The 16,142-nt window shown below is 38.0% G+C and overlaps 1 protein-coding gene across 1 annotated transcript in view; it reads right to left on the bottom strand.

The window, feature by feature from the left end:
- Nucleotides 1-721: 721 nt before the first annotated feature.
- The window catches only part of LOC127441719 (A disintegrin and metalloproteinase with thrombospondin motifs 18-like), a 77,698-nt gene continuing 62,277 nt past the window's right edge, over nucleotides 722-16,142 (bottom strand). The window contains exons 19-23 of the mRNA XM_051699363.1: nucleotides 13,233-13,437; nucleotides 7,809-8,003; nucleotides 5,696-5,941; nucleotides 5,350-5,521; nucleotides 722-3,869 (exon numbers count right to left, since the gene is read on the bottom strand). Of these exons, the coding sequence (XP_051555323.1) occupies nucleotides 3,751-3,869; nucleotides 5,350-5,521; nucleotides 5,696-5,941; nucleotides 7,809-8,003; nucleotides 13,233-13,437 (937 nt within the window). The 3' untranslated portion in view covers nucleotides 722-3,750. The remainder of the gene's footprint in view (nucleotides 3,870-5,349; nucleotides 5,522-5,695; nucleotides 5,942-7,808; nucleotides 8,004-13,232; nucleotides 13,438-16,142) is intronic.

Genomic DNA, 16,142 nt, shown 5'->3' with positions numbered 1-16,142 from the left:
GAAGTGCTAGAAGAAGATGTAATCGCCGGTAAATATCAGGAGACAAAGGTGGAAACAACAACAGTGGATGTGCACGTCAAGAGCATGTGTGTAAGGAGGTCAGGAGATGCCTGCATTTGTATAACTTGAGTCTGAAGAACTATAAAGATATCGTTATGGGTCTAAACTCATGAAGAGAAATAGCTGTTGTGGCAGGCATGCGCCAACCACCTGTGTATGCACGCACACTCAAATGTGTAATTTGAAAGGTGAACATTTGACTGTACGCAACTGTTGAGCATCTTAAATGAAGTTTACTTTGGCCTTTACTTGAATGAAGTCCTGATAGCGAAAATAATAAGCCTCCGTCACTCAACAACGTATATGCATGACGCAGAAGCAGCAGTGGCATCATCCGAGGGAAGGCTGAATGACACTAGTTTGGGTGAAGAGTTTTTATCGAGAATGCACAAGACAGGGCATTTTCGATAAGATTTTAACCTCCAATGAATTATTAGCATTATTAATAATATAATATTAATAATTTTGTTTGAATTCCATTGTGCTCCTGGCTTGATGTACAAAGTAATTTCACAGTTTCTGTTGTTTTGATGACAGCATATCAGTTTTCATTCCTTAAATATTGCAGCTTTTCCATGATTCAACAGCTTTTTTAATTGTCAAAATCTCTCCTTTGCCTGTGTACTAGTATAAAAAAGCACCACTAAAGGACTACAGTAAATCAAATACTTTTTTATTTAAAAACTTTCAGTGAAAATATTAAATATTACACTTATAGTGTGCTATTATACAGGCAGCTCCCCTCAAAGCAAAACTCTAGCCCAGGAACTATTGTGACATATAGTAATAAATAACACACTTTATCAATTCAGACAGTGATGGAAAACATTGAAAAATGATGCATTTGTACAACATATACAGTATACAGTCAAGGCTAAACAATGTTTTTTTTTTTTTTTTTTTTTTTTTTATGATTAGGAACACTTTCATACTTGAGTATGGAACAAAGGTAATATAGGAGACCAAGAGTTCATTTGTGGAGATCCAGAGGTTTGAACAAAGTTATACAACTAGAAATAAACTCTAAAGTACTCTTTAAAATGTTACAGGTAAAAGAAGGCTAGAGCACCCTGCAGTGCAACATCTACTTTTAAAAGTGACCTTTTGCACTCATTATTTTATGCAAATAGCCCTCTAAGGGATCCGGATTGGTAATGAAGTGTGTGGAATGAAACAAGGACAGTGTTAGAACTGGTGCTATACTTCAAATCTATTAAAAAAAACTTTATTGTCTATCACATGATGATAGAAAATTGTCTTGGGTTAGGGGCTCACAAACAATATCCAAACATACACCCATGAAAGACTCACATAAAATTACATTAAAACTCAAACAATTCCATAAATAAATAAGAGCAAGTGTGCAAGTCTGCATAAAGAAAAATAGTGACAGTCTATTTGGCCTTATTTAAAATGGATATTGCAGTGGGAATGAAAGAGTTTTTGTAAAGTCTCTTTTTGGCCAGAGGCTCTCTGAAATGGCTGCCTGATGGTAGTGGCTGAAAGGAATGATGAAGGGGATGTGAAGATGTGAAGGGTCCGTAGTGATTGTGTCTGCCTTTCTTTTTACTGCATGACTGTGAAGGTTTGAAAGTTGGGTTTGAGTGGTGCCAGTAATTTTGGTTGCCTGCTTGATGATTCTTGTGAGTTTTTCCTTACTTTTCACTGTAAGAAAGTTATACCAGGATGTAATATTGAATGTGAGGACTGATTTGATGATGAGTGACCGGTATACTACTGTTAAAATATCCCGTCTAACATTCAAACCTTTCAGCCTCCTCAGGAGAAACATGCACTGTTGGGCCTTTTTGTAGACCCCATCCTGCATGCTGTGTGAAGGACAGGCGATGGTCGATCTCAGTGCCCAGGTATTCATGTGCCACCTGCACAAATGTTTAATATTAGAGCACTCCTAGTCTGAGAAGGGCTCTGACCCAGCCTACCTGAGCCCTGTGCAAAGCTTACAAACATAAAGCATCAGTAGGTGTAGCTCTACTTTTCTGCCAAGCACACACCCTGGGCACGTACAAAACAGCAGAGGGAAAAAGGGAGAAAAAGATAGAGTGAAAGTACGAGACAGAGAGCACTAACAAAGTAAACTGAGATGAGGTCCCAAGTCCTGAGATGTTTGGGTTTGTTAGCTGCTCCTCATCCAAAGCATGACATTCACTTCTGCACACAAATTGGTACCCCCAAAGTGAGTGAGAGCAACCTACATGACTCCTTCTGACACACATCTGGGACGAGCTCAGCCATCTCGCGCACCACGTGGGAGAAAGCACTGCATGAACTGCACACAAATTTACACACATATACGCGAACACATACAGGCACTCACACACACACAAACATGGTTCCTCCTCCAATGGCTCCACTATATATTTCAGCAGAACCCTGATTTTTATTAATAATAAATCCATTTTGTCTGTTTTAGTCCTCTGTGATGATCAGATGGGGTAGTGACGCAACTTTCAATAGAGTATACCAGGTTGGACAAGTTCAACTGAGATAAAATGAGCATGTTAATGTCTGTTAAAATCAGTAGTCTGGTGGAGATGTGGAAACGATGCTCGCTTTACTAGTGAATTTTTTCAGCCAATGGCGACAGAACACCATGGTTTGTAAACATACAAGAACAGTTGTTTTTATACTGAAGACAGCTCTAAATATGTAAGATGGTGTGGTCTAGTAAGTGGTCTTGAGAGAAACACAAGGTCACACCAATGATCAGTATGGAATGAGAATGTGCTCTGCACTTATTATTGCACCAAAAACACAGATTCACTGATTTAGTCATGGTAGTATTAGATTATAATAATTGTTCACCAAAAATTCTGTCATTTACTCACTCTCATGTTGTTCCAGATTTGTACGATCTACTTTCTTCTGTGAAACACAAATGGAGATATTAGGCAGAATATTAGTCTCAGTTACCATTCACTTTCATTAAATGGAAAAAAAATATGCTAAGAAAGTGAATAGTGGTCGAGGCTAATATTCTACATTTAAGAATATTACACAGAAGAAATAAAGTCATATGAGTTTGGAACAACATGAGGTTGAGTAAATTATGACATAATTTTCATTTTTGTGTGAACTATCCTTTTTACTGATTACAAGTTGAGGATATGGTGTTTCAGTTTTATGCTCTCACAAATGTCTAGATCTATGGGTAAACATACAGTTTCATGGGTTTGTCAGGCGCTCAAAGAGAAAACACAAATTCTATAGTACTTCAGATGTGAACAGTTACACTTGAAACATGAACCAGAGTTACTCCAATGTTAATCTGGCACTCTTCTAAGAAACACACATAAATGAACTGGTGACAAAGTCATGGAATGCTCTTAATGGCTTAGACTGATAGTTGCATCTGAAAAAAAAAAAAAGAAAAAAAAAAAGAGAGAGCAAAAATATATTTACAATATGAATATTGTGCAGTTCCACTTATGATATGCCACTGATGAATCCAGAATCAGATGTAGCTTTCCAGTTTACAGAATGCGGGTTCTTCTGATGCCAGTCTCTCATAATTTTTAACATCTCATCAGTCTAGGGACACGGTCCTGTTGAACAGCTTTCTTTGCCACGTCTCGCAAAAAATCTATTTTGTCCATAGTGGTCATCTTTATCATAAGTACAAACCTCAGTGTCAGTCAGGAGGCTTATGGGAAGTGAAGATCTTCTGCTTCATTGTCTTTTCGTGGAACAGGACTTGCAGCATTGTTGACCATAGAATTTGTGATTGCAAACACCATGCTGAGGCACCAGATGACACCAGCTGAAGAAGTCGATGCAAGGCTGGTCTTCTGTTGGTGGAAAGCAGCACATGACTATTATGAATTTAAGCCGCAAAAACTGTGCACACTAACACTCAATGCTATTGTTTTAGTACTGTTTACTCTTACAACAGAATGTCTCTTTTCAGAGACAATGTGTTGTAAACCATTTAGCAACCTGAACTGACCTGGTCTCTGAATTCCCCCACATTGAGTTCTTCCCTTAGAATAAACAACTTTGCCCACTTATGCACAAGTATGATTGCTGTGGTATGGGATATGTTTTACCACAGAAAGGGAGATTTACAATGTTTTAATTGTCATTGTACTTGATTAATATGTTATAAACACCACTGTTATTTATCAAGCTTGATAATTGTGTATATGATACATTTGCATTTAGTCATTTAGCAGATGCTTTTATCTTAAGCAACTTACATATGAGGAACATAGCAAGCAATTTGTCACACAAAAGTCAACAATATTTGCAGTATCGCACTGCTAAGTTCTCAGAGTAACTGGAGTAGTATAGAAGCTAGCACAGGAGAAAGAGACAAACAAGGAAAGTTTATTTATTTTTTTGTCTTTTTTTTAATTAAATATTTATTGAAATAGTGAGTGAATGTTATTGTTGTGTAATCAGAGCAACAATAACAAATATACACTGTGAAAGATGCTCAGGACTGGTAACCAGAAGGTTGCTGGTTCGATTCTAGTAAGCCAATGTGCCCTAGTACAAGACACTTAGCTGTGTCCCAAACGACACACTATACACTATGCACTTACAAAATATACTATGCACTCAGCCATGCAGTGTATGAATTTTCAAAGAGTACTATCATCCCAAATGGAACACTTAAAGGTTTTTTTATTACACGGATGAGTTTACCGTTTAACAGCTGACGGAAGTGATGTTTCAAGCGCACGTGATGTGTTGCCGCTAGCTTTAGCATGTTAGCCAACTTCAGTTCAACACTTGTATCTTAAACATCATACATATTCACACAGCTTGGGGTGATGGTAAAGCATTCAACTCACATTTGTAAGGTGCTGTATCCACTGAAGTTTTGCTAGTTGCAACATTCTTCGTTATTTACAACTGTTTTGTCAGACCAGCAGCACAGCAAGGTAACTCCGCCCCTTCCGCTATGTACGGCAAGCTGTGAGCACTGAGTGCATGAAGTGTCCAACATTCCACACTCCGTTTTGACAGTTGAAAAAGTACATCATCCGGGTACTCAAAGTACACTTCTTTTTGCTGCATTTTCAGTGTTAACATACTACTCGCACTACTTACACTACAAAATGGCATATAATAGTGCAGAAGTGTGTGGTTTGGGACGCACCTACTTAACTTTGTTCCTTTAATATATTCATGGTGCTGTTCTATGGTGACATCATGTGAAAGTCATGGAAATTAATTCCATCGACCCCAGTCTTCCAATACTCTACAAATATAAAAAAGGGAGGGAACTATTAAGGAGAGTAAATTCAAAAAGCAAGCTTGTACCTTTAAGTGTGGGTGAAAGAGGAGGGACTGGGGCTGGAGCAGGACAGAAGTGTGTATTGCAGGCTTGTGAGCTTATGGGTTTCTGATGAGGTAAACAGCCTACTGATGGACGCCCTTGACTCAAACACTGAACACTACGTGTCTGCACCCCACCACCACAGGATACCGTGCACTGAAAAGCAGAGAGACAAGACAGGAAGATTACAGGTCTGTAAGCTTTTCAACTGATACAATTATCAGGCATTTTCAGTCATTAGCAGATTGAATGGAGAGACTGGAAACCAGACCCAGAACAGATCTGAATGAATACAGTCAAAACAGAGTGACCCTAATTGGTGGTGCATACCTGCTGCCAAGGAGATGAGTACCAGCCCAGGGTCACAGAGGAACCGCTCTTGTCTGAGCTGGGCTGGAGAAGCTGCAGTGTGGGCTCTGGGCATGGGCTGTTATTACAAGCTTGTTCAAGGTCTGTTTGGGGTTTGCGTAGGTTCCTGCACCTCCTCATGGGGAATTCTGTATAGCCTCCTTGGGAGTCTTTCTCCCCACAGCGCAGCTCCCTTCTCCTTACTCCTGCCCCACAGGATGTCGAACACTGTGTAAAACATCAAATGGAAGTGAAATGAAATAATAATGTACATAGAGAGGGTTAAACACCATTCAAAATTGAATAGAGGTTTTTTTTTTTAAATTATTATTCTAATTTAATTCCTGAATTTAGAATGATTCAGAATTGAGATAGATAACATGCAGATGCAGAATTTAAGGAAGTAGAATTAAAGTGGAATGAAAATTCAAAGAAATTCATACAAAGGCAAAATGCAGTAACTATGGCAACACTGCCACAGAGAAAAATTACATAGAGTGGATTTTCCATTTACTGCAGTTTTCACATCACATCTGGGCAAAGTTGAGCTGAACCCATCTGTCAAAGGACAGATTATTAGGGATGGGCGATAAAACTTATTTTCTTTTCAATCCGATACCAAGTACTTAAGGCCAATATCGCCAATATCAATACCGATACCTCTATTAAATAGAATTTTTACGAATTCTTTGGATAAAATGAGTAACTTTATTATTATTTAAATTATTTATATATTTATGGGCCTAAACAGAAAATTATTAGGCTGCTTTGTTTGCCCTTTAAAAATTAGTAAGTATAAGCCACATATAAAACCTCAAAATTAACCATAGATACGTATTATTATATGGTTACTATTACTAAAACCAAGTTAGCATATGGATACTACAGTTATGCTGTAGTAAAACCATGGTTAATTGTATCAAAACTTTGGTTACTGCCAAAAAAAAAAAAAAAAAGAAAAAAAAAAAACATGGTTACTACAGTCGTGGTCGTTACCTCAGGAAAGCACTGCTCCCTCTTTGAACGAGTGCTATGACTGTAAGGGTGAGCACTGTCTGACTGCTAGTGTATTTTAGTATTTCTGCACGTCAAGATGAGCGGAAGAAAAAATAGTTCCGGTGCCATGCAACTATTCGTTTACATAATTCTTTTTTTCCACTCCGAAGCTTATGAGATGCATTAATTTTCATGTAATCTAAATAGTATCACTTGTTAAAAAAAAAATCAGAATCAATATTTTGATGTGAGGATCGACATTCTTGATACCACATCAGTATCGAACCACCCATCCCTACAGATTATAGCCCAAGAAACTTGATTTCACTCAATTTTGACAAAATGTGTAGTTGCTGCATTTTGCCTTTACATGGCATGCCGTTAGTGGCACTTTTTTACCCCTAAACATGTTATCATACACACAATGTATCGGATATTTCTAGAAATATTAAATTATATTAATAATCAATGTTTGAAATGCCACCTACAGTAATTTGCCTTTAATTGATATGCATTTTACTGAATGTGTAAATTAAATTAATTAATTACATAAAGCCTTTAAAGTGGAGCCGAACAACTGGATGGCTAGTTGTCTATTCTTGCCCCTTTAAAATTCCCGTTGTTTGCTTTCTCTGAATTGCAGTTCAATCAATTTCTCTTCCTGTCATTTCAATTCAAAATCAATGTAAGGCGTGGCAAATTCAGTTTAACTCATGACTGTAAGAGAGCTGTAAGACATTGAAGTACAAATACAGAATGGGAAGAGAGCTAAGAGAGAGGAAACGGCACAGCTTTGCCACTTAGCTGCATGAGTGTCTGTAATCAAATTGCACTGGAGAGCAACATGCACAGATGTTGCTCCAACCATGTGCATACATAATAACGTGAATTTTACAAGCAATATGTAATGTCAAGCAGCAATGACATGTATGCTGACTTGATATGCTACTTGCCATTGTGAGATCTGCATAACAGTGTCTATTTGTAAACATGAATAATTCTGCATAAGGGTTGGTGAAAGTGTTTGTGATCATAATACCTGATACCATTTGTGTGTGTAGTTCAAGGTAACCTTTAATATTCCTTTGAGGGGACCTACCTCTCCCCAGGCACTAGCTCTCCACTGAAGATGCTCATTCTTGGGGCAGCGGCTGAGCACACAGGTCTCCTGGTCTTTGGGCTTCAGGTGTAATTTACACATGCTGTCCGGCACCACTACAGCCATGGCACCTGGATCAGTGCTCCTGCAGAAAACACTGCGCTTCTTCAGCCCACGCCCACAGGTCTTAGAGCACTGGGGAAGAGAAAGAAGGAAAGAAAGAATGAACACAAAAAGGAGAGTTGTCTCTGAGTGATGTCCGTTTAAACATAGTAAAGGTCAGAGTGGCATGCCGTTCACCTCCAACAACAGTTTATATGAACTCTCAGAGAGTGAACTCACCCTGACCTTTATGAGGAATTAAGTCAATATCAACTGCTATAGCCAAATCTTCTGAAAGATCTCACACTATTTACACAAAACACAGATTTATGATTTAACATATTATGATCAGATTAAAAAAGTATTCTGCATTGTTGATAATGATTGCTCTTTTTCTCATTTACTTAACTAATCAATCTGGCCTCAAGTTTGCATGAATTTTGAAGGGGAGCTCTTAATACAAGAATGTCTGAAATGAAATCTGGCAATATACTTTAATACTCTCTGGGGCTTTTGGTAAATGGAAAGATAAAGATGGATTATACTGCCACAAGCAATGCAATTACACAGAGCACTCAAACAAATATATACACTCAAGCAGAACAACAGTATAAAACATTGGATACAAGATATGGAGAAAAGAACCTTGAGTAAATCAATAAATGAAAGAGCGAGACGGATGGAATGCAATGTGCCATTCATGTCCTACAACAGCAGGGGGCAGTAGCGTTTCAGCAACAATCATACTGGATATTTTTTTAAGTTATATTGTACTTGGCAGCTAAAATCATCTCCTTATAAATGACAAGTTAAATACTTGTAAAGTAAATACTTTAAACTAAATTGAATACAGTTTTATATTAAATTCTATCATAAGCACATTACACTTAAAGGGACAGTTTACCCACAAATGAAAATTCTGTCACCAGTTACTCGCCCTGATGTTCTTTCAAACCTACATTACTTTTTTTCTTCCATAGAACATATAGTAAAATTTTATAATTTTGTAAAATCTTCTTATAAACAGCCATAACATAAACTTGTAACATGTAATACATTACAATTCAAACTTATACAATGGAAGTTATTTATAAAATAAGTCTCCAAATAAGAATCACAAACATTAAAGTTTATTGAATAAAGCCCAGTATATTATTATTATTATTATTATTATTATTATTATTATTATTATTATTATTATTATTATTTGTGTTTACACCCAAGAAGATTGGCTACAAGTGTGATCAACATACATATTTGTTTCTTGAGAGAGAGAGTTTCTGATATATTTTAACCTTGTACCTTTGGTGTTTTTCGTAATATCTCAAAATATACATTGAATGGGTGTTATTTTGTATTCTGTGCTTGTGTAATGCATATAATTTCCAGCAGGAGTTGTAATTGTCATATGTATTTTGTTGATTCATGTCTTTTATTTTGAAAAGTTTAGTTCCTGTTCCCTTGTCATGTGATTTTCATGTTTTCCCTCCATGTTCATGTGTCATGTTTTCATTGGTTTATTGTTTAATTAGCTTGTTATCAGTTCTGTTTTTTCATTGGTTAATGTTCCCCCATGTCCATGTATTTAAGCCTCATGTTTTCCATTGTGTTTTGGTCAAGTATTGAATATAACTTTGTTGTCAGGTCAGGTCAGGTCAGGTCAGGTCAGGTCAGGTCTTGTCAAGTTGTTTGTTTGTTTTGTTTAGTCATCATGTTTGGATTACTGCACTTGTAAATAAACTGCACTTGGGTTCTCTATACTTCGTCTTCATCATTGCCAGCAGCCAGCATCGTTACAGTAATGTCTTATAACCACTTAAAAATATATTATGGATGTTTATAAGATGGCATTGCTTTTGTCACTATACTTAAAGCTTTTCTATTATATACAGTATATTACAAATATATAATACATTGTAACTTCTGCAGATAAAATTGGATGTTGCTGGTGCTATAATGCATTATACTCTGAGGTATAACAATGAATATGTAAGTATTATAATTGTGGTTACAATTATTTGTGAGAAGTTATAACCTATTATAAGGTATATTATGAGACATTACCAGGGTTGGGAGGGTTACTTTTGAAAATTATCCCACTACAGATGATAGAATACATGCTGTAAAATGTAATCTGTGATTCCGTTAGATTACTCAAGGTCAGTAACGTATTCTAAATACTTTGGATTACTACTTTAGCAATGATAGATTTTTTTTTCACTTGTTTTGACTATAAAATCTCTGCCAGTACAGTAAGACAAAATACACATGTTAAAAATACATTCTCTGAAAAACCTAAATATCTTATGCAATGTTTCTAAAACAAGATAAATCAAATTGATCTTGTTAAGGATTTTTAGATATTTTTACATGAAAACAATACAAAAATTATCAAAAATATGATTTTTGCTGTAATATTAAAGCTCTTACTAGAAAAAAAGAAATTATAATCCAACGTGAATTTTCTTGATTAAAAAAATATGATCGTGCCTGGTAACCAGGGTTGGGGAGTAATGAAATACATGTAACTGGATTACGTATTTAAAATACAAAATGTAAGTAACTGTATTCCACTACAGTTACAATATAAATAACTGGTATTTAGAATAGTTACATTCAAAAAGTATTTTGATTACTGAAGAGATTACTTTGCATTTTATTGTCATTTGTTTCATTTAATATTTAGTCCTTTCAGACAGAAAACATTTATAAATTCAGCAAAAGAAACGTCCTCTCAATTTCAACTGCTTTTATTTTCAGCAAACTTAACGTGTAAATATTTGTATGAACATAAAAAGATTCAACAACTAAGACATAAACTGAACAAGTTTCACAGACATGTGGCTAACAGAAAGGGGGGGGTGGGTCAAAATCAAAAGTAACAGTCAGTATCTGGTGTGGCCCCAGCTGCATTAAGTACTTCAGTGCGTCGTCTCCTCATGGACTGCACCAGACATGCCAATTCTTGCTGTGAGATGTTACCCCACTCTTCCACCAAGGCACTTGTAAGTTCCCAGACATTTCTGGGGGGGAATGGCCCTAGCCCTCACCCTCCGATCCAACAGTGTGCTCAATGGGATTGAGATCCGGGCTCTTCGCTGGCCATGGCAGAACACTCACATTCCTGTCTTGCAGGAAATCTTGCACAGAACGAGCAGTATGGCTGGTGGCATTGTCATGCTGGAAGGTCATGTCAGGATGAGCCCGCAGGAAGGGTACCACATAAGGGAGGAGGATGTCTTCTCTGTAACGCACAGTGTTGAGATTGCCTGCAATGACAACAAGCTCAGTCCGATGATGCTGTGACACACTGCCCCAGACCATGACGGACCCTCAACCTTCAAATCGATCCCACTCCAGAGTACAGGCCTCGGTGTAACGCTCATTCCTTTGACGATAAATGCGAGTCCGACCATCACTCCTGGTAAGACAAATCCGTGACTCGTCAGTGAAGAGCAATTTTTGCCAGTCCTGTCTGGTCCAGCGAAGGTGGGTTTGTGCCCATAGGCGACGTTGTTGCCAGTGATGTCTGGTAAGGACCTGCCTTACAACAGGCCTACAAGCCCTCAGTCCAGCCTCTCTCAGCCTATTGCGGACAGTCTGAGCACTGATGGAGGGATTGTGCGTTCCTGGTGTAACTCGGGCAGTTGTTGTTGCCATCCTGTACCTGTCCCGCAGGTGTGATATTCAGATGTACCAGTCCTGTGCAGGTGCTGTCCTTCCTGTCTCCCTGTAGCGCTGTCTTAGGTGTCTCACAGTACGGACTTTTGCAATTTATTGCCCTGGCCACATCTGCAGTCCTCATGCCTCCATGCAGCATGCCTAAGGCACGTTCACACAGATGAGCAGGGACCCTGGGTATCTTTCTTTTGGTGTTTTTCAGAGTCAGTAGAAAGGTCTCTTTAGTGTCCTAAGTTTTTATAACTGTGACCTTAATTGCCTACTGTCTGTAAGCTGGTTCATTGAACATGCATGGAAAACATTGTTTGAACACAATGTTTTCCTTTACAATAAATATCTGTCAAGTTATTTGGATTTTTACAAAATTCTTTAAAATACAGTGTCCTAAAAAGGGACGTTTCTTTTTTTGCTGAGTTAACATATAAATGATGCGATCCAAAGGGCATTTGATCAGCGGTAAAACACTTTCTTATGATGTGTTACATTCATACGAGCAGACAGAGAAGTAAGTTTGGAGCACAAGAAATAGAAATAAACCTTGTGTAAATTGTCAGTTAAGCTAAGCATTATGCTATTTTACCTGCACATGTTACCAGGCACGATCATATTTATTTATCGAGAAAATTCTTGTTGGATCATAATTTATTTTTTTCTAGTAAGACCTTTGATATTAGGGCAAACATTTTATTTTTGATAATTTTTGTATTGTTTTCCTGTAAAAATATCTAAATCCTTAAAACAAGATCAATTTGATTTATCTTGTTTTAGAAACAACACTGCATAAGATATTTAGGTTTTTCAGAGAATGTATTTTTAACATGTATTTTGTCTTACTGTACTGCCAGAGTTTTTATAGTCAAAACAAGTGAAAAAATCTACCAGTGCTGAAGAAGTAATCCAAAGTATTTAGAATATGTTACTGACCTTGAGTAATCTAACGGAATATGTTACAAATTACATTTTACAGCAGGTGTAATCTGTAGTGGAATACATTTCAAAAGTAACCCTCCCAACCCTGCTGGTAACATGTGCATGTAAAATGGCTAGAAATAGCATTTTAGCTTTGCGTAAAGCTGACAATTTACACAAAGTTTATTTCTATTTCTTCTGCTCCAAACTTATTTCAAACTTACTTTTCTGTCTGCTCGTATGAATGTAACACATCATAAAGTGTTTCACCTTGGATCACGTCATTTATATGTATAAATGTTTTCTATCTGAAAGCACTAAATATGAAATGAAACAAATGACAATAAAATGCAAAGTAATCTCGTCAGTAATCAAAATACTTATTGGATGTAACTGTATTCTAAATACCAATTATTTAAATTGTAACTGTAGTTATATTTTGTATTTTAAATTCCCGTTACATGTATTTCGTTACTCCCCAACCCTGGACATTACTAATGCATTATAATGACTTTACAATGCATTATAAATATGGGCTTCATAAAAATATTACTGACAATTTTAGGCGCTATGTTAGTCTCAGTCACCATTCACTATCAAATAATAGTGATTTAGTTTAGGCATTCTACTAATGGGTTTAAAATGACATGAGGGTAAATGAGAGTAAATGATGACAGAAATTTCAAAAGAGGGAGAGAGCGTTTAGAAGGCTGCAAGTTCATCTAAACATACCTGTGACCAGGAGCCAGTGCTCCACTCTGGAGGACATGGCTGAGTGTTGCAGGGCTGGAGCTGGGCCGGAGCGATTACCGGACATAAGGAGTGAGCCGCCACCTCATCACGCTGGTACGTCACTTTCCTCATGCAGCGGATGTTTCGTGTCTGCTGCCCACCTCCACATGTTCTACTGCACACTCCCCATTTACCTGTCGTCCAGCTGTCACGACAAAAGATGCGACCTTCAGTGGAGAACCTTGCGTTTGAACATTTGAGCAAACTTTAACATGGAAGAGGACCCTTTACACACCATATAGCAGACATGTGAGATGCCTACCCATATACACACACAAAAATGCATTCTTTAAACATAATTTACTTAATATGATGATCATTAGATCATGACCAACCTCATTAGTCTGTAAGCTACATGACGAAAAGAACTAATCAAGAAAGCACATATGTCTGCCTGCATCCACCCCACCCTTTTGTCTGTGTGCTTTGATGGGCACACACACATTTGCACTTATTCTTTACAAGCTCTAGTTTCTAGCCTAAACATTGTAACATTATCAAAAGCTGGAAACACAGTGAAACATGAGTTAATAAAAAACTCTGCAATCTACACAATGCAAAATATTTCAAAACATATAAACTGGTGGCAAGTAAAGCAGGCAACTGTGAGCATTTCCAAAATTCTGTAACAGAATAGGTTTCACTGCAGCAATATGATGAGCAACAGCTGGGATGAATCAACAGCTTCCTTCTGAATACTCATAATATTCCTACTGAATACTTCCTTTTTCTCCCCAATTTGAAATGCCCAATGCGCTCTAAGTCCTCGTGGTGGCATAGTAACTCGCTTCAATCCGGGTGGCGGAGGACGAATCTCAGTTGCCTCCGCGTCTGAGACCGTCAATCCGCGCATCTTATCACGTGGCTTGTTGAGCATGTTACCGAGGAGACATAGCGCATGTGGAGGCTATTCTCCGCGGCATCCACGCACAACTCACCACGCGCCCCACCAATAGCGAACCACATTATTGCACCACGAGAAGGTTACCCCATGTGACTCTACCCTCCCTAGCAACCGGGCCAATTTGGTTGCTTAGGAGACCTGGCTGGAGTCACTCAACACACCCTGGATTCAAACTTGCGAATCCAGGGGTCCTAGGACACTTAACACCATTTGTGATATTTAGTGTAACAGTGCCCACTATGGCCAATCATTCACAAAAATCACTGACTTCCTGCAAAAGTCTAAGCTGTGAAAGTGCAGTGCTGTCCTTCAGTGCTCAGATAGCAATGCTGTTCCTGCCTCTCTTGGCCATACATGAAAAGAGGCTTTAAAATAGAGCTGGGCAAGCCAGGGAGAGATTAGAGTAAATGACAGCTCTGACAAGAGCTGTGGCCACCACACCAGACAGACGCCCCGGGTCGAGTTCTTAGAAGACCCGGTTCCACCCAGCCACTCCTTAGGCCCTGCACACAGACCTGTGCCATGGAGCCGAGAAAAATCCTTTATTTTCTCTGAGGGAGAAGGCTAAACTACAATTTTCTTTGAGGGGAGAAACACAATCCATTGCACAATGTGCCTTTTCACTCCCCTTTTTCGCTCTCCCTGCCACATAAATGACAATGTGTCATTGGTCAGAGCGCAAACTTGCCTTGCCTCATTGCAAACCACTGCTGGCTCTTGTTTTAATTTTGTCATTCTGGAGTCTTTCAATAACTCGCATATTTCAAGCCATGCAATTAAATGAGAAATATCTTTGGGGACTCATTTCGCTGGCATTGTCTGCCCAAAATATTGCATCTTAGAACATATTGCATATTTCTTGAGCAATCCAAATCTCTCTATGATATTTAAGCTACCGTTGGTTGTACGGCGGATAAAGGCTGAATTTTTTGTGCTCTCTGGGAAATGGTTTTGGTTTGGAACCTTTTGTCAGTTTAAGAGCACTGAAAAGGCCATCTATTTTCCTAAAGCTGCTTGGCTTTTTGTATTTTCTTGCTAAAAATATCAGTTTAAATCATCCAAAGCATGTGCATTAACCACAAGGCATGTAAGGTATCATGTTTTATTGTAGCTACATTTGTTTTTTTTAAGATATCAGAAATTGTCTTTATTACACTGTGTAAAAATTTTATTTTTTTTTTTGGTTCCTGGGTAGTAAGTGTTATTTCCTAGTTGCTTATGCCTCAAAAGTATAGAAAATGGCTATTATAACCCACAAACTTTGCTTTCATGACCAGGACAGTGATATTTAGAAATGTACCTATTTTCCAGAACATTCCAGATAGATTCAGTGCTGAGTAAACTTGGAGTAACTTCTAGAACTTTTTAGAATTTTCCAGTAATATAAATAGTAGTATAAATACAGGGGCCTTAAGCCCACCAGTTCAGTTTAGTTCCAGCTGCCTAAGTGGATACATATCTGCATTTTTCTGAGATGGCATCAAGTGGCTGCAAGCATCCGGCAGGCACATTTTGCTATGTCTACGGCCAATTTATCAAGACAAGAGCGAAAAAGTACTCCATGGAAGCATCTGCTAAGATGTGTGGCCTACAAGGCATATTTCGGCATGCCTGTTGGGGATCAAGACAAACCCTGGACACCTCATTTCGCCTGCGAGCTCTGCAAAAAAACTCTGGAAGGTAAGATGGACAATTGTTGCTTGGAATTTTATGTTATAAAAGTTGTTAATTTTTAAAATGTTTTTTGGGACGCCTTTGGGACAGCAGGGACATCAAGGCGCACTACCACAGGCGGGACTGGCCACAGCAGACCGAGTTTTTTGTGGGGAGGAACAAAAATATAATACTGTCCTGGTCACAAAAGCAAAGTTTGTGGGGAATAATATCCATTTTCTATACTTCTAAGGCATAAGCAATTAGGAAATAACACTTACTACCCAGGAACA

Source organism: Myxocyprinus asiaticus, chromosome 1, assembly GCF_019703515.2.
Source record: "Myxocyprinus asiaticus isolate MX2 ecotype Aquarium Trade chromosome 1, UBuf_Myxa_2, whole genome shotgun sequence".
NCBI lineage: Eukaryota > Metazoa > Chordata > Actinopteri > Cypriniformes > Catostomidae > Myxocyprinus > Myxocyprinus asiaticus.
Note: the sequence above shows the minus strand (reverse complement) of the source record. Positions and strands in the feature narration are given on the sequence as shown.